The 18,358-nt window shown below is 50.9% G+C and overlaps 1 protein-coding gene across 1 annotated transcript in view; it reads right to left on the bottom strand.

Annotated features, from left to right (window-relative positions):
- Positions 1–18,358, bottom strand: part of RAB11FIP4 (RAB11 family interacting protein 4) — a gene marked incomplete at its 5' end in the record, with an annotated part of 116,449 nt that overhangs the window by 68,375 nt on the left and 29,716 nt on the right. The window contains 2 exons of the mRNA XM_082605588.1: positions 9,627–9,715; positions 12,590–12,677. Coding sequence (XP_082461714.1) covers positions 9,627–9,715; positions 12,590–12,677 — 177 coding nt within the window. The remainder of the gene's footprint in view (positions 1–9,626; positions 9,716–12,589; positions 12,678–18,358) is intronic.

The following is an 18,358-nucleotide window of genomic DNA, read 5'->3' as shown; positions in this document are numbered from 1 at the left end:
GCAGCCGACATTTGAACACACACGCTGTGCCAGGCCTTGGCCATTTTCAAGGTATAAGACTCTTCTCCCCCACCCCCAGCCTCTGCGTTCCATCCTCAGGGAAAGAAGTGTTGATGTAAACTGACCAGAATCCAGGACGTTGTACGGGTCATGGCTTCATGGAATCCCGTGAGGAGCTTTAAAAAGTGCTGATGCCTGGGTCCCACTCCTAGAGGTTCCGGGTTCATTGGTCTGAGGGACAGCTGGGCATCCAGAATCTTAAAAGCTCCCAGAGAATTCTAATATGCTGCAAAGTCTGAGCATTCCTAGCTTAGATCCTTCGTTTTCAACGTTGGGTGTACATTCAAGTTACTCGGGGAGCTTTTAAAAATAGATGAGTGGACCCCTCCCCCAGACAAACTGAATTAGAATCTCTGGGAGAAGGGACCAAGGCATCAGTATGTTCTGAAAGCAGCCTGCATAACTCGAGTGTGAAGCCAGGGTTAAGAACAGCTTGTTTAGACTCTGCTGTTTTTGAGAACTAGCATCCATCCTGATATCACTGTATGTGTGACTAACATCTGTCCTTATGTGATTGTGTATATTTGTGTTTTCCCACAGTTACCTGTGACAAGAATTAACTCATCAGTGAGGGAACCAGCAGGTTGGGATAGCTGCTTCAAAGGAGAACAGGAGAGATCAAAGTACGTATAGTCAATGAAAGAAGATGGCAAAGTTAGGTACAAAATTGATTAATAGGGCTTCCCTGGTGGCGCCGTGGTTGAGAGTCTGCCTGCCGATGCAGGGGACACGGGTTCGTGCCCCGGTCCGGGAAGATCCCACATGCCGCGGAACGGCTGGGCCCGTGAGCCATGGCCGCTGAGCCTGCGCGTCTGGAGCCTGTGCTCCGCAACGGGAGAGGCCACAGCAGTGAGAGGCCAGCGTACCGCAAAAAAAAAAAAAAAAAAAAAGAGTGTCCTGGAAGTTGGTCTCAGTGGGCCAGGTAAACCCAGCCTTCCTAGGGTCGGGATGGTCCGGGGAAGACGATGGGGGACAGGTGGTCCAGGACAGACCAAGGCAACCATCAGCATTGGCTCTGCTTGTGTCCCAGCCACCTTAGGTTTAATGAGAATTTAATTACTTCTCAAAGATACGACTTAAGGACCTTTTTATTCTTACAGACATTCTCGGGCTTCGGATAAGTAAATTATTCTTTCCTTTGGAAGGAGGAAGGTGTTGGAACAGAAAAAAAAAAAAACCAAAAAACTGGGGCCATATATGAGAGGAAAGGATCAAGTAAGGCCCCTCCCTGAGCTAGGAAACCCCCTCCCCGCTCCCCTCACCGGCATAAGCATGCCGCCACCACCTACACGTTCACCGCACAGCTGAATCAGAGGCTGTCAGGAAAAGTATTTTTAGAATTTGAAAGTATCATTGTTGCAAGTGGTTTTAGAAATGCTTGCTTCAAAATGGATGGAATTAAGCAATGGTGGACTTGGACCTTCAGGCCCTACATACCCCCAGGCCAGCTCTGGAGAGAAGCTCAGGGCAGATTTTTCAAAACTGTTCTGGCAAGACTGGAGGTTGACCAAGCTCCTTCTGCTTATGAGCAGAAGAGCCAGTCTGGGCTCAGGCTGACGTCCTCATTCCCAGCAAACCCCGGTTTGTTTTGGCCTCCGGAGACCCCTTAAGCATAACCTTGTCAAGAGCTTCTGGTTCCCGGGAGGTGAGTTGGGCAGGAGGGAGGGTAAGAGAGGCTGAGGGAAAAAAGGAAAACTGGATCCTTATCTCACCACAGACATCAAAATCCACTCTGTGGATCAAAGCTTTAAACATAAAAACCAAATACATAAAATAAAAATAAAACAGAATATAGTGTCACAGCCGTGGGCAGGAAAGCTTTCTAAGCATTACACCAAAGGCAGAAGCCACAACGGAAAGGACTGAGTTGGCTATAAAAACCTTTTAGATTTGCTGTTATAAACAAAGTTAAAAATAAATGACAAGCTGAAAAAATATTTGTGAGGTATGTCCAAAAGTTAATATTTCTACTTCTTTTACATCAATGGGAATGAATACATCTATGGAAATGAGGCTGAAGGATGTAGGCAGGCAATTAATGAAGAAACAACTCCTGGTGACCAATGAAGGCAATTTAAGAAGTTCAACCATATTATAATTCAAAAGAGCAATCCTAATTTTAGCCTCTCAATGAGAAAGCTTTGAGAAAGCACAACAGCCAGTAAACAAAGGGTAGGAGGAATCTGACACAATCCTGATGAAAGATTAATTGAGACAACTTTTCTGGAAAGGAATTTGACAGATGTATTAGAAATTTTAAGATTTGTATCCTTTTGATAAAACGGTTTCCACCTATCAGAATTTATCTTAAAGGTTGGCAAAACTTTTCCGTAAAGGGCAGATAGTAAATAGTTTAGGCTCTGTGGCAGCCACTCAAGTCTGCCATTGTGATGGGAAAGCAGACACACAAGAGTGAGCAGATGGGCGTGGCCATGTTCCAATAAAACTTTATTTACAAAAACAAGCTGCTAGATTTGGCCCATGGGAACTGTCATTTGCCAACCTCTGGCTTGCTCTAAAACAATAAGTGCTTCTGTGGGGAACAATTTAGCTACAAGAGTGTTTATAACACTGTTTTTGTTAATCCCCCAAAGTAGGTTTAAAAATATATATATATATATATATTTATATATATATATATGACCAATAATAAGGAACTGGTAAATAAATGTGGTTGTCTTCTTGCAATGAAATATTATGCAGCTATTTAAATTTATGCAGAAAAAAAGAATATGGCTGCATTGTTATATAGATTAAGCAGGCTGGAAAATAGTTTGTAAATGAACTATTAGAACTAATAAGGGAGTTTAGTAAGGTCGTCATGACAAGATCAACACCAAAAATCAAAACGTCTCCTAGACACTTAACCATAACCAATTAGAAAATATCATGGCAAAAAGATCCTACATGTAACAGCAACAGAAATTCTAAAATAGAGTCACCCTATGAAGAAATGTGCAAAACCTATTTGAGAAAATCATAACACTTTCCTGAAGGGCATAAAAGAAGGCCAGAAAAGATGAAGAGGTATACTGTGTTCTCAGATGAGAGGATTCAATACTGTGAAAAAGCCAGTTCCCTTACACTGATGTACAAATTTCAAACAAAATCTCCAGCAGGATTTTAAATGAATTTTGACAAAAAAGAGTATTCTGGAAGAGAAAATAGGTAAGGATAACAAAAAAATTTTTTTAAATAAAGAATGATGAGGGAGGCTTTCTCTATCAGATATCACACTGTAAAGCAAGGGTAACTGAAACTGGCTTAGAAATAGGTAGACAAATAGATCAATACAACAGACCAGAGTCCAGAAAGAGACCCACGTTATACGGCAATTTAGCTCATGAAAAAGGGGTGAGATTTCAAATAAGTGGAGAAAGAGGGACTATTCCACAGTAGGAATGTGAACAGCTGGCAACATCTGGAATATAAAAATGCCAGGTATTATCCTCACCAAAACCAAAAATAAGCTCCTGGTGGATCAAAGAGCTAAACATAAGCACTTTTTGTCTAAAAGTATTTGAAAAACATATATAGGAGAATAGTAATGTTTATAACCTTGAGGTAAAGAAGGCACCACATAATACACAAAATGTAAATGGCATAAAAGGACTGATAATGACGACATCCAAACTTTAAAATTCTATGAAATAAAAGACACCAAAACCAAAATTAAAATATAAGCAAAATGCATAGACTGACAGAATATATAGAGATTTTGGGTATATAGATTTCATATAAATCAATAAGGAAAAGACAACCCAGGGACTTCCCTGGCGGTCCAGTGGTTAGGGCTCTGTGCTTCCACTGCAGGGGTCACAGGTTAGATCCCTGGTTGGGGAACTAAGATCCGACATGCTATGAGGCATGGCCCCCCCAAAAAAAAGAAAAGAAAAGGAAAAAAAAAAAAAGACAACCCAACAGAAAATGAGCAAAGACTATAAAAAGGCAATTAACAAAAGAAGAAATCCAAAGTCCCGGTGAACAGAAGGAACCATGGTCTCCTTCACCATAAACGGCGACACAGATGCAAGCGAGAGTGAGTTTTCCTCCATCAGATTGGTGAGCGGGAGAAGGGCGGGGAGAGGAGTGGAAGGGAGGCCTGTAGGTAGATGGAGCACCTCCAGGACTGGCAAAGGGCTGAGGATCCGGGCACTCTCTCATCTACTGTTGGATGATACAATGGGTACCGTCTTTTTGGAAGAAAAATTTGGCCCCATTGACTAAAAAATAAAATCTGCATACCCTTCAATAGAGCAATTCCATTTCTAGATTTCAAATCCTAGAAATACTCAGAGAAACGCTCTATGGCGCGTGGATGGGGATGTTCGCTATGGGCACTGTGCTGGGTGTGAAGGAGGTGAACTCACCTCGAGCTCTGCCACCACCAGGTTAAAATGGTGTCACCGTGTGGGGAACATGGAGCTGTCCTGGAGGGTGAGGTTAAGGCAGGGATGACAGAGGGCACAGGGCCCCAGGGAAGCTCGGCACAGGTCCCAGTCCAGGCTGGGGGCAGAGGGAACTAGAGAAGGCTTCCTGGAGGAGGAGGTACCTACTTATGTCTTAAACGATGAGCAGAAGTTATCCCAGGGACAGTGGGTGGGGGGCCATCCCAGGAGAAAGAAGAACTTGTGCAAAGTCTGGGAGGCAAGAGTGAACAGGGTCTTTTCAGTAAATAAGGAGCAAGTGGGTGTCACCAATTTCGGGGTGTGAGAAGTGCGGCAGTGAGAGGTGAGGCTGGAGAAGTGGTGGATTGTATCCCACTGGTGATGAGGGGGCCACCGAAGGGGGGTGGTGACACAATCAGGGCGGCTCCTTAGGAAGATCCTGAGGTGACTGTGGGATGTGGGTCTGGAGAGAGAAAGGCTGGGGGTGATGAGGGGCCAGGAGGCAGCAGAGGGAGAGGGACGAGGGGTGAGTGGGGGTCAGAGGACTCAGGCTGGCTGGATGTGGGGCGTCAAGGATGACTTTCTGGCTTAGGGGCTGGATGATGTGACACCATTCGCTGGGATGGTGGTTACACAGGAGGAGCACCAGGTGGCCTGACACCCTATTCATTTTATGGGGTTCCCTATGAACCAGCCCACATGGGAGGACGACCCAGGATCTCACATGAGGGCTTATGAGTCAGATTTCATCCCACTGCCCCCTTGCCTTTAAGGCCCGAGGGTGGGGCTCTCTGTGACTGCCCATGTCCCTACCCTACAGAGACCCCTACACCATAAGGTCTGGGAGCTGCACAAAGGGAGTGCAGTAGCAGCCCGCTAAGCGGGCCAGCCTCACGACAGACTCCCAGGGCGTTTCCTGAAACCTCAGCCTCAGGATGCCAACCCACGGACCCCTGCGACACCCAGCACCCCTTCTGACCAAACTCAAATCCACCTGCATCAGAAAACTTGACAACAGTTGGGTTTACCAAGCCCTTTTTGCGCCAGGGCGCTGCAGGCTCTAAGGACACAGGCAGGGTGACACCCAGTGAGTCCAAGAGCTGGTGGGATGAAAAGATGCTCATCACTGCTAAGTATTCGAGAAATGCAAATCAGAACTACAGTGAGGGCTTCCCTGGTGGCACAGTGGATGAGAGTCCGCCTGCCGATGCAGGGGACACGGGTTCGTGCCCTGGTCCGGGAAGAGCCCACATGCCGCGGAGCGGCTGGGCCCGTGAGCCACAACTACTGAGCCTGCACGTATGGAGCCTGTGCTCCGCAACGAGAGGCCGCGATAGTGAGAGGCCCGCGCACCGCGATGAAGAGTGGCCCCTGCTCGCCGCAACTAGAGAAAGGCCTCGCACAGAAACGAAGACCCAACACAGCCAAAAATAAATAAATAAACAAACAAACAAATAAAACTACAGTGAGGTACCACCTCACACTGGTCAGAATGGCCATCATTAAAAAGTCTACGAATGATAAATGCTGGAGAGGGTGTGGAGAAAAGCGAACCCTCCTACACTGTTGGTGGGAATGTAAATTGATACAGCCACTATGGAGAACAGTATGGAGGTTCCTCAAAAAACTAAACATAGAGTTCCCATATGATCCAGCAATCCCACTTCTGGGCATATACCCAGACAAAACTATAATTCGAAAAGATACATGCACCCCTATGTTCACAGCAGCACTATTTACAATAGCCAAGACATGAAAACAACCTAAATATCCATCAACAGATAAATGGATAAAGTAGATGTGGTATATATGAACAATGGAATACTACTTAGCCAGAAAAAGAATGAAATAATGCCATTTGCAGCAACGCAGATGGACCTAGAGATTATCATACTAAGTGAAGGAAGTCAGAAAGAGAAAGACAAATACCATATGATATCACTTATATGTGGAATCTAAAATATGACACAAATGAACCTAGCTATGAAACAGTAACAAACTCACAGACATAGAGAACAGATTTCCGGTTGCCAAGGGGGAGGTGAGGCGGGGGAGGGATGGACTGGGACTTTGGGGTTAGTAGATGCAAACTATTACATATAGGATGGATAAACAACAAGGTCCTACTGTAGAGCACAGGGAACTATATGCAATATCCTGTGATAAACCATAATGGAAAAGAATATGAAAAAGAATGTATATATGTGTATATGTATAACTGAATCACTTTGCTGTACAGCAGGAAACACAACATTGTAAATCAACCATATTTCAATTAAAAAAAAAAAAAGAGCTGGTGGGATGCAGGTCCACCTACCCAGACGGACTTGCATTGTCTGGAGAGCAGGCCCAGAGCACCTGCGGTGATAGCTGGTTTGGGTGGGTTGGGTTCCAGGGGCCTGGAAGAGGGGTGAATGGGGCGGGTGCCCTCAGGCTGCCGGGTTTGCATCTGTTTACCAACCAGCACCCCAGAGTGTTTCACTACTTCACTACTTTAACTATGACCCTCTCGTCAAGTGTTGACGTCCGAGGTCCCTGCCCGCCCCGGGGGTGGGGGGAGGCACGCTCCTGTGGTCCCATCCGACGTCATCCGACGTCATCCTCGCTTGGTCCCAAACCACTCCTCCCCTAGCAGCACCTGGGAAGCCCAAGTAATGATCCAGGCTCCCTCTGCTTGGTTGGTCTCAAGCTGACCCCTAGGGGACAGCTGGGACACAGCAGGGCCCTGAGGGCTGAGCCTGCAGGATGAGGACGTGCCCCAGGCAGGCCCCCTCAGCTCCCCGCAACCTGAGGAGCTATGGTCTCGCCCCTCGTGGCCTTTAGCCAAATGGAACCCAGAGCTGCCCAGAGCTGCCCAGACGGTGCAGGAGCCTGAGCAGGGAGGGATTCCTTCACAGGAATTCCCTGGGCAGCTTTGCTTCTGATGAGTAAGCCTCGGGTGGGTAGGGCTGCAGAGGCAGAGGCCCCAAGTCTCCAAGAGACCAGCTGATCATTCACAACACGGGGCCTCCAGGCCTTTTCAGCCCCTCAGTGTGGGAGCTCCCTGCAGTGGAAGCACAGAGTCTTAACCACTGGACCTCCAGGGAAGTCCCAAGAATTATGTTTTATTTGGCAGACTTACTGAGGACTTAAGCCCAGGCAGATAGCTCTGAGGGACTGTTCCTAAGAGGTAAGGAAGGAGCCAGGACATACAGGAGTTTTGCAAAAAAACCAGGTAGTCAAAACATCAAAAGATTACTATTAATTTAAGAAAACCAGACATCTCAAGTTAATGAATTTAGCACTTTTCTATGTACGGGAAGATGCAACAGTCTGGATTCATTGAAATCATTCCTTTATGCACCTTAGCTCTCTAGGGCCAGTACCCTAGAGAGGGTAGTTCACTAGAACAACTCACAGAACTCAGGAAAACACTCTGTTTATGATTATTGCTTTATTATAAGGGATACAATTCAGGAAAGACACATGGGGCAAGGTATGTGGCCGGGAGGCGGGGGCACTCTCCAGGGGCACCACGTCCCTGCACGGCAGTGTGTCACCAACCCGGAAGCTCCAGGTCTCATTGCTCTAGAGCTTGTAGGACCCCATCTGCAGCCCTCTCACCTCCTGCAGGTGGGCGTGGGTGGGGCTTAAAGTTCCCAACTTCAAATCACCGGTTTGGTCTTTGTGGTTTGGTCTTTGTTTTCTCCACCCTGAATCCCCTCAGGGGGCACCATTTGAGGGGCCAGCAGCAGCTGCAGTGGCTGATGGCTTGATGGCCACAACATCCTTTGTTACTGACATGGCAACCTACACTCTTTGTCCACAGCCCTCTGTAGGGACCCCCTCCCCCAGTCCCAGCCCTGAGCCCCCCACCCAGCTGGATCCCAAGAAGTATGCCATTGGCCAAAGTGACCTCTGGGGTCCTGGGCCTCCTTCAGCTATAGAAAAGACTCATATTTTGGGGTCCAGATGAGGCACCAACCAGAGGGTAGAGAAGAGGTTTTAGAGCTAGCCTGGGTGACAAACCAAGAAGATCCTCTTCCAGCCCTGGGGTGTCTCCACCAGAAGGGACCCTAAGAGACTGTCAGTACAGGCATCGTGAACTGTATTCGTCTGTAAGATGACTCTGCAGGTGTTTGGGAAAACGATGAAAGTTTCATAATAAACAAGCCATTAGGTGATGATGACAGTAAGACAGAGCCGTGGGGACTGTGGTCCTTGTCCCACTCCCTGGAACAGAGCTCCTAAAACCCTTGGAACTTCCTGAGAGATTGGAGTGATTTTATTATTCATAAGGGGTCCCTTTCAACCCCACCTGAGCTCATGCTAATGAGGTCACTTAGGTGGGATCCCCAGAGAGCCTCAGGATGGGACTGGTCACCACAAAGACCAAACCAGTGATTTGAAGTTGGGAAGTTTAAGCCCCACCCATGCCCACCTGCAGGAGGTGAGAGGGCTGCAGATGGGGTCCTACAAACTCTAGAGCAGTGAGACCTGGAGCTTCCGGGTTGGTGACACACTGCCGTGCAGGGATGTGGTGCCCCTGAAGAGTGCCCCCGCCTCCCGGCCACATACCTTGCCCCGTGCGTCTTTCCTGAATTGTATCCCTTATAATAAAGCAATAATCATAAACAAGAGTGTTTTCTTGAGTTCTGTGAGTTGTTCTAGTGAACTACGGAACCTGAGGGGGGTTGCGAGAACCCCACACTTGCAGCTGGCCCCAGCAGAAGTGCAGGTAGCCTGGGTGCCCCGTCTGTGGCTGCTCCCAAGCAGGGCTGAGGCTCTGGCCCTGGGGCCTGCACCACCTCTGGGCAGTTAGTGTCAGGAGTGGATTGGATTGCTGGACATCCAGCTGGTGTCGGAGAAAAGGGAAAAACTGTCACCCTGCCTGCTGTTGACCTCGACCCTGCCACTTTCCCTCTGGAGCTCAGCTTCTCCTTGGGCCCTCAGGGTCGGGGGAAGGTGCCCTGTGAGGACTCCCAGCCCCTACACCCTCTGCTGTGGCTTCCCAAGGGTCTGCACTGCTCCAGTTTCAAAATCTCTTTCTTGACTTTGAAGCCAAAGGGCCCTCAGAGGGGGCTCTGGGGTCTCCCTGACACCAAAAAGGTGAAGCAAAGGCAAGAAGACGGAAGACCAAGCAGGGTAAGGCGGGTGGCTGGAGGCTCCCCATCCCTTCCACGGTGGCCGCCCCCTCACCTGCACCACGCAGTCTGGGATCTCCAGCGCGCAGGGCAGTGTCCCAGCGCTCTCCACGGCCAGCACATCCTTCAGCAGCTCCTCACAGCCTGTGGATGGACAGACAGACAGTGGAGGGTCAGAGCCTCAGCCCAGCCCGGCAGCTTTGCTTCTTTTTTTTTTTTTTTTTTGCAGGATCTTAGTTCCCTGACCAGGGATCGAACTTGGGCCCTTGGCAGTGAAAGCACAGAGTCTTAACCACTGGACTGCCAGGGAATTCCCTGGGCAGCTTTGCTTCTGATGAGTAAGCCTTGGGTGGGTAGGGCTGCAGGGAGGCAGAGGCCCCAAGTCTCCAAGAGACCAGCTGATCATTCAGAGGTGGAGATGGGGCACCCAGTCTGCAGAGAAGCCAGTCCAGGGCTGGGCAGAGGGAGCCGAGACAGGTCCTTGCCCTCCAGATGTTCTTCCACTGGGACTAACACCATCAGGGAACACACAGAAGACAGACTCCCAGTTGTGGAGGGGAGTCTGGGGCAAAGAGAATCCAGGAGGCCTTCCTGGAGGAGGGGATATAAGAACATACTCCCTGCCTGGCTCACAGGGACTCCAAACACACACAGTCCGGGGCTGCGAGGCTGAGGCCCTCTGCAACCCTGCAAACTTCAGAACACAGAAAGCCACCTTCAGGATGGCGCTACTTGCTGCTGACTCATTACACAGCTGGCCTCCCTCCCCTGAACAAATGGCCCCAAATCATAACGGACAAAGGAGGTGTGATATTGTGATTTATAAGAAAATACATATTTGGCCTTCATTCACAGTTTCTAACTCACAGCTCCCAAAACCCTCAGAATTTCCTAAGTGTTGAGAGTGACAAAGGTATCTTTTTATGTTAATGAGGTGACTTGTGGACCCACCTAAGGATGGGGGCTGGCTGCCAAGAGAACCAACCAGGTGATTAGAGGGCTGGACCTTTCAGTCCCAACCTCTGACCTCTGACCTCCAGGGAGTGGCGAAGGCCTGGAGGTTGGATCAATCACCAATGTCCAATGATTTAATTGATCACGACTGTGATGAAGGCTCCACAGAAAGCCAAAAGGACCAGGTTCAGAGAGCTTCCGGGTTGGTGAACACGTGGAGATTTGGGGAGAGTGGTGCCCTCCGAGACAGCATGGATGATCTGCACCTTTCCCCGTACCTTGCCCCACGCACCCCTTCCATCTGGATGTTCCTGAGTCATATCCTTTTGCAATAAGCCGGTAATCTAGTAAGTAAAATGTTTCTCTGAGTTCTGTGAGCTGCTCCAGCACATTAATCCAACCCAAGGAGGGGGTCGTGGGAACCTCTGATTTACAGCCAGTTGGTCAGAAGCATAGGTAACAGCCTGGGCTTGTGACTGGCGTCTGAAATGGGGGTGGGGAGACAGGCTTATAGGACTGAGCCCTTAACCTGTGGAATCTGACACTACCTCCAGGTAGATGGTGTCAGAATTGCGCTGAATTCTCCTCGGACACCCTGCTGGTGTGAGAGAACTGTTTGTTGGCATGGGAGGAACCCCTCACCTCTGAGACGTTGGAACTGGTCTCAGAACAGCAAGCAGGAGGTCAGACCTGCAAAGCGCCAGCGCAGGGCCATGCAGGGCACAGTTAGTGGCGGCCCTACTGAGTCAACCCCATTCAGAAACCCTTCCTGGGGCTGCCATGCACAGTCCCCCCAACCTCTCTGCTCACTTCCTTTCACTCCTCACTTCTATGCAAGGAATTCCTGCTTCCTTCCCACCCTCCCAGACTCTGAGGGACCCCACAGGGAAGGCTTCGTGCTGCTCTGAGCCACACAGACAGGGAAACATGGCGTCCTCCACAGATAACAGCAAGGCCCTGGGGCTTCCAGACGTAAACTGTGTTCTGCTCACAGGCTGGTGAGCTGGACCACTCTCTCCAGATGAACAGCTCAGTACTGAGTGGCCACACTCTGATTCCTGCAGGTGTCTCATAACTGCCTTTGAGTGGGGGAAAACGAGAGGGATTCTTATATTCCCCCCTAAAGGGAAGAAAGGAAGGAATTTGGAGGAGTTAGGAGGAGGGAGTGGGGAGGAAACAAATGAAGGAAATTCAGAACAGAGGCAGGGAGATGAGGGGACCAGCTCTGTCCAGGTTTGCCTAGAACTGTCCTGGTTTAAAACTGAAGTCCTGCGTTTTGGGAAACTCCTCAGGAGTCTGACCATCCTTGAGGGAGATGACTTCCCTCAGGAGATGGAGGGGGAGAGAGGAGAGGAGAGGAGGGGAGAGGAGGGGAGAGGAGGGGAGGGGAGGGGAGAGGAGGGGAGAGGAGGGGAGGGGAGAGGAGGGAAGAGGAGGGGAGGGGAGAGGAGGGGAGAGGAGAGGAGGGGAAGGGAGGGGAGGGGAGGGGAGGGGAGGGGAGAGGAGGGGAGGGGAGGGGAGAGGAGGGGAGGGCAGGGGAGGGGAGGGGAGGGGAGGGGAGGGGAGGGGAGGGGAGGGGAGAGGGGAGAGGAGAGGAGAGGAGGGGAGGGGAGAGGAGAGGAGAGGGAGGAGGGGAGAGGGGGGAGGGGAGAGGAGGGGAGAGGAGGGGAGGGGAGAGGAGAGGAGGGGAGAGGAGAGGAGAGGGAGGAGGGGAGAGGGGGGAGGGGACGGAAGGGAAGGGAAGGGAAGGGAAGGGAGCCATTCTCGGGAACGGGACAGACAACGGGAAGGGTAGAAATGCCTGGCTGCAGGTGTGGGACCGCATGGCAGAGGTTCAGTGACACCCACAGCCCCTCACCAGCGGGCACAGCTGTGGGAGCCCAAGACCCTTCCCCTTGGCCCCCCCTGGGGGAGTCAAGGGCAGAGCCTACTTCTGGAACCCATCCTGGGCTCCTGGGAACCCCGTAGGGGGGAATCTGAGCTGAAACCCAAGCCATGTCAGCCTCCCCAGCCAGACAGGATCCTGGGAGCCCCTAGGACCCCCCTCCCCCCAGAAGACCTCACCTTTCATGGCGAACACCCCTCGGCAAAAGTCCTTGAAGTTGATTCTCCCCAGGTCGTTGGGATCCAAGTACTTCACAAGTTTTTCCACCTGTGGAAAGGAAGGAGGGACTGGTGTGAGGTTCCCAGAAATGCCCCAGAGAGTTCACAGAGCTGGCGTGAGGCTGGCCAGGGAGGCCGGGAGAGAGGGTTTGTCACTTGAACCAAGGGGACGCCAGCAGTCCCCTTCCTAGCCCTGTCCCCCTCGGCGGGGTCAGCGCCAGCCCCAGACAGCGGTGGGGCCACTTTATTCTGAGGTCGACAGACAGCACAGTGAGGAAAATCAAATCCATCACCGCAGTGCTCAGAACCCGGGTTTGTTTGGCCTGAGCTTCTGTCTCCAAGTTATTTCTCAAAGACTGGCACGTGGAAAACAAACACTGATTTTTAACTTAGCAGTTTCTTTCATACAAAAATAATACAAATTCACTGCAGAAACTCTAGAAAAGACAATGTATCAAAACCCTCCCCTTGGGCTTCCCTGGTGGCGCAGTGGTTAAGAATCGGCCTGCCAGTGCAGGGGACACGGGTTGGAGCCCTGGTCTGGGAAGATCCCACATGCTGCAGAGCAACAAAGCCCGTGCACCACAACTACTGAGCCTGTGCTCTAGAGTCCGCGAGCCACAACTACTGAAGCCACAACTACTGAAGCCCACGCACCTAGAGCCCGTGCTCTGCAGCAAGAGAAGCCACGACAATGAGAAGCCCGTGTACCACAATGAAGAGTAGCCCCCGCTCACAGCAACTAGAGAAAGCCCACACACAGGAACGAAGACCCAATGCAGCCAAAAAAAAAACACAAATAAATTAATGAATTGAAAACAAAAACGAAAACCCTCCCCTTTCCCCCTTTTCTTTAAAACACATAGTTCTAACCACTTTTTTTTTTTCTAGTTCTGAGACACCCTTGGTCTACAGGGAGGATATAATTATGTGACACACGTATCCATTATTTAAAAATTACAAATTACAAATCAAGATTTAAGGCAAGCCAATTATGGTCAAGATAGCAGCTACATCTGCAGAACTGTGCGGGAGGAAGACACCAGGGCCGTCTCTCTGTCTTGATCTAGGGTCTGGCTACACAGTGAAAACTCACTGAGCTGTCTGCTTGTGGCCAGTGCTTTTCTGTCCTATTTGTACCTTATACTTCAATAAAAAGTGTAAAAAAAAAAAATTTGTAAATAGGTGTAGCCCAAAGGAATCTGCCATTCCTGATGTTGGGAAGTTTCTCCCCTACTTAACAGTATATCAGGAACACCGCCCCTCCCTGCCCACTGGGTACCACTCACATTTTTAGTGGTTATAAATATTCTGCCCAGTAGATATACCATAATGTACTTATTAACCACCCATAATAGCTGGGCATTTTGGTTATTTGCAACTTTTTGCTGTTACAGCTCATCTTTGGGGGGTTCTACAGCTGTGCGAATGACCAATGGACTCCCTGGCCTTTTAGAACCTTGACTTCCTGTTGTTCCATTATCCCACCTCAGCCACCCAGGCCCCTTGGCCACAGTGAGGACCCAGGCATCACCGTTGCTTGTCCCTCCTCCAACATCACTCACTCAAATGTCCTACTCCCTGACTGCATCCTTCCTCCCTTCCCACCAAACTCCTCAACATGGCCTACAACACCGTATATTTTCTGGCCCCTCCAGCCAAATCTCCCACTGTTTCTTTCACTCACTGCATTCTAGCCACACTGGCCTTCAGTCAGCTCCTCAAGCAAGCCAAGCTCTTTTCTGCCTCAGGGCCTTTGCATATACTGTTCTCTATATCTCAAATGCTTGTGCTCCCCATTCATCATCTGGCAATGTCTGTTTATTCCACAGGTCTCCATTTGTACCTGTATGAAATGTTTCTCCTGGACAAGCCTGTCCTGCTCATCTAATTAGGGCCTACCCCACTGTTACCCTGCCTTGTAGCACCCTATACTTTTCTTTCAGAACCATTTGTTGCAATATGTAATTATATGTTTATGTGATAATTTTATTAATTTGTAGCTTCCCCCCTACCCCTCTAGAAAGTAAGCTCCTTGAGATCAAGGATGCTGTTTATTTTGATCACCACTGTATACCTTGTAGCTCCCACCATTACTTGCATGTAATAGAAGCTTCATAAATATTTGTTGAATAAATGGTTCTACAAGACATCTAAGTTTTTAAGCCTTTTGATAACAGTTGCCAAATTGTTCTCTGTAAGGATGTCTCAATTTAGTCTTTGATCAGAGCATCTGACTTCAAACTTGTGAGCTCTGGGTATTTTTTCCTAGTTTTTGTCAATGGCCGATTTTGTCAGAACCTGTTTTTTCCCCCTGAAAGTTCCAATACCTGAAATACAGCCTCTTGATATTTCTTCCAGAAGCCCACTTCTAAATCACCCTGTAATTTAGTGGCAGCCCCTCTACAGCACACCTGCAAGCATTCATTTACTTATTTATTCAATAAGGATGACTGGGTACTGCCTATAAGCCGGGCACTCTGCTGGGGGGTGATGGTAATTGCTGGCCCCTCTGGCTAATCACACACGGTCACGTGGACACACACGTGCACGCACTCTCACATGCTGGTGGCCAGGCACCTCGCCCCTCCCCCCCGTAATCATCATCAGTATCTAAAGCACAGTCGGGCAAGGATGAGCTCTTTCCCAGACTCCTTTGGGGCTGGATTGCAGGTGGAGGGTATGAAAGCATTTTGGAAACTGTAGACATAGCATGTAGGGAAAGGATTACCGTCACGTTATTGTTAATGCTGTCACGGCAGACACCCTCCAGCCCACCGTACTGCCCACCACATTCTCCGAAGCCCAAGCCATCCTGGGGGATTCACCTATCCACAAGGACCACGTTTCTTGCATGCCCACAGGACACTTTTCTAGTGCGGCAGTTGCGGCAGGGGTCTGAAGCCCGCTCCAATTATGGGGACACACCCAGTGGGGTCTGGAAGATGAGTGAGCAAGGGAAGACCCATACAAGCATCCCTCTTCCCTCCCTGCCCTTGGTGGCCCTGAGCTTGTACCTCTGTCCCAGCTGACCCTGCTTTTCCACTCGGGTGTGACTCTGGGGGTGAGGGGTGGGCAGAGGCTGTGCATCGTCTCTCTGTGACCCCCCTGAACCTGGCACCTAGCAGGCCCTTGGGAAAGGCTGGAAGAATTCCAGAGAAGGAGGAAGGTGGCTTTCTGCCAGCTCCCGCCCTGGCCGGCGCCTCCTCAGCATTGCAGCTGTCCCCACCCTCCCAGCCAGGCAGCCTCTGACACTGCCAGGCAATGATGTGGCTTCTGAGAATAGAACTGCCCAGGTGCCACCTTCAGGGCCGCGGGGAACCCACCCACCCTCCCAGCTGGTGCCCCGCCTCCTCTCCTCCTGCCCTCTCGTCAGTGGCATTCTAGGGGGTCTATGAATGCAGGGCTGGGCTGGGGCTCCCGGTGTTCACCCCTACAATCCTCTCCAAGGTTGGGGTTATGCTTTAATTATCTCTGATGTGAGGCAAGGGCGGAGTCGTCACCGAGCGTTGAATGGCTGATGTGGAGGCCCAACCTCAGACCCACGTAATGGGCAGCAGGCTGTGGATTCAGATTCAGATTCTGTAATCCATGGAGTCCGTAGCTCCCCAGGGCTGGGAGACACCGGTGGGGCCAGGCTATCTGTCCCCGTGCCTCCAGGGAAAGCCAGCCTAGAGCAGAGGTGCCAGGGTGCTCGATGACAGGCAGATAGATGGGGTCCTGGGGACCACTGCCAAGTCCCTGGAACACCCCTGAGCGGTGGGTCCAGGACTCCCACAGGGCTCTTCAAAGAGCGAAGGTCCCAGAAAGCGGTGGGTATGAAGGTGCCACATCAACCATTATACGGCCCTTTAGAAAACAGGCAGGGTTCACCGAGGGCTTGCCATGAACTCTGGCTGGACTAGCCTCATTTTTTTTTTTTTTTTTTGGTCCGTGCCGGGCAGCTTGCAGGATCTCAGTTCCCCAACCAGGGACTGAACCTGGGCCCTCGGCAATGAAAGTGCGGAGTCCTAACACTGGACCGTCAGGGAAGTCCCTGGACTCATCTCATCGGATCCTCACACCAACCTTAATAGCAGCTACTATTTTACAGTTGAGGAAACTGAGGCTCAGACATTTTACAGTTGAGGAAACTGAGGCTCAGACATTTAGAGAGGTTACGACACTTAGAGCAGCGGTCCCCCCCCCTTTTTGGCACCAGGGAGCGGTTTCGTGGACGACAATTTTTCCCACGGACGGGGCTGGGGGAGGGGTATACGGCTCAGGCGGTAATGTGACCGATGGGGAGCGACGGGGAGCGGCAGATGAAGCCTCGCTCGCTGGCCTCCTGCTGCGCGGTCTGGTACTGGTCCACGGACCGGGGGTTGGGGACCCCTGACTCAGAGAATCCCTGTAGTGGTAACTCTTCCTTGACCCCAAGCCCTGCTGACCCGAGTATCAGCCTCTGCACCCTACTGCCTTCCACAGAGGCAGGCTCTTGCCAGGTTGCACCAAAGTATGTTTCAATCCCCACCCCCACCCCCATCCCCACCCCCGCCCGTCCTCTTGTATATCGAGGAGCATTACCCCCTAGGGCTGGAGCCCCTCACCTTGGTCACCAGGAGCGTCAACCTTCCTGGACACTAGATAAACATTTGCTGGTACCCTCGAGGGCAGGGGTGCACTCAGCTGACCCAGCCCTTGATTCGGCAGACGGCGAAGCCAAGTCGAGGGGAGGGGGAGGGGCTTGCTCAAGGTCACACGGTGAGAACAGCAAATGACCACCCACAGGTGGTCTTCGTGGTGAACCGGGGCCCCAGATGCTGGGGGCCTGCCTGCGGGCTGGGGGAGCGGGGCGCACACACCACGCAGGGCTGCGCTGCGCTGGGGGCGCGCCGGGCTCCCAGGCGGGAGGGCTGGGCGCACCGGGCCTGCCAGGGGCGGCGGGAGCAGCTGTTGTTGCTGCAGCTCACACAGCTGGGCCGCTGACCTGGCTGCCAGGACAACCGGTTGTTTCCCTGGCAGTAAAATATTGATCCTCCTTTTTCAGGCCGCACAGTTAGCAGGCTTCCCCTTCTATTTCGGTTGCCTTTCTCTTCAGGCTGATTTTTTTTCCCCCACTCATTCCCCCGAGGTCACACCCTTCTAGCTCAGACCAGACGATGTTCAGAGCTTCACGGCCACTGCCCTCTGATTGATCACCAGCCAGATCCTCCCTGAGTGTGGGCCCCGCCACCCACGCCTCTCCAATTTTTTTTTTTTCCTAATTTTTATTTATTTATTTTTGGCTGCGTTGGGTCTTCGTTCCGGCGCGTGGGCTTTCTCTAGTTGCGGTGAGTGGGGGCTACTCTTCGTTGCGGTGCGCGGGCTTCTCATTGCGGTGGCGTCTCTTGTTGCGGAGCACGGGCTCTAGGCGTGCGGGCTTCAGTAGTTGCAGCACACCGGCTTAGTTGCTCTGTGGCATGTGGGATCTTCCCGGACCAGGGCTCGAACCTGTGTCCCCTGCACTGGCAGGTGGATTTTTAACCACTGCGCCACTAGGGAAGTCTCCACCTCCCCAATTTTGACATGTGCAAGCCGGACGGACTCAAGCGAGCTATTATCTGAACAAGGGAGATAAGCTGGCTCAGTCTGCAGGTCTAATAAATGTTAGCCATTAAATTATTAATCAAACAAATGCTTAGTAACTCCTCTTTGATGCCAGGCCTGCTCTAAGCACTGTATACATACAAACTCAACGATGCCTCACAA

Source organism: Mesoplodon mirus (genome assembly GCF_964341445.2).
Source record: "Mesoplodon mirus genome assembly, chromosome: 18".
NCBI lineage: Eukaryota > Metazoa > Chordata > Mammalia > Artiodactyla > Ziphiidae > Mesoplodon > Mesoplodon mirus.
This window is presented reverse-complemented; position numbering and strand designations above follow the sequence as displayed.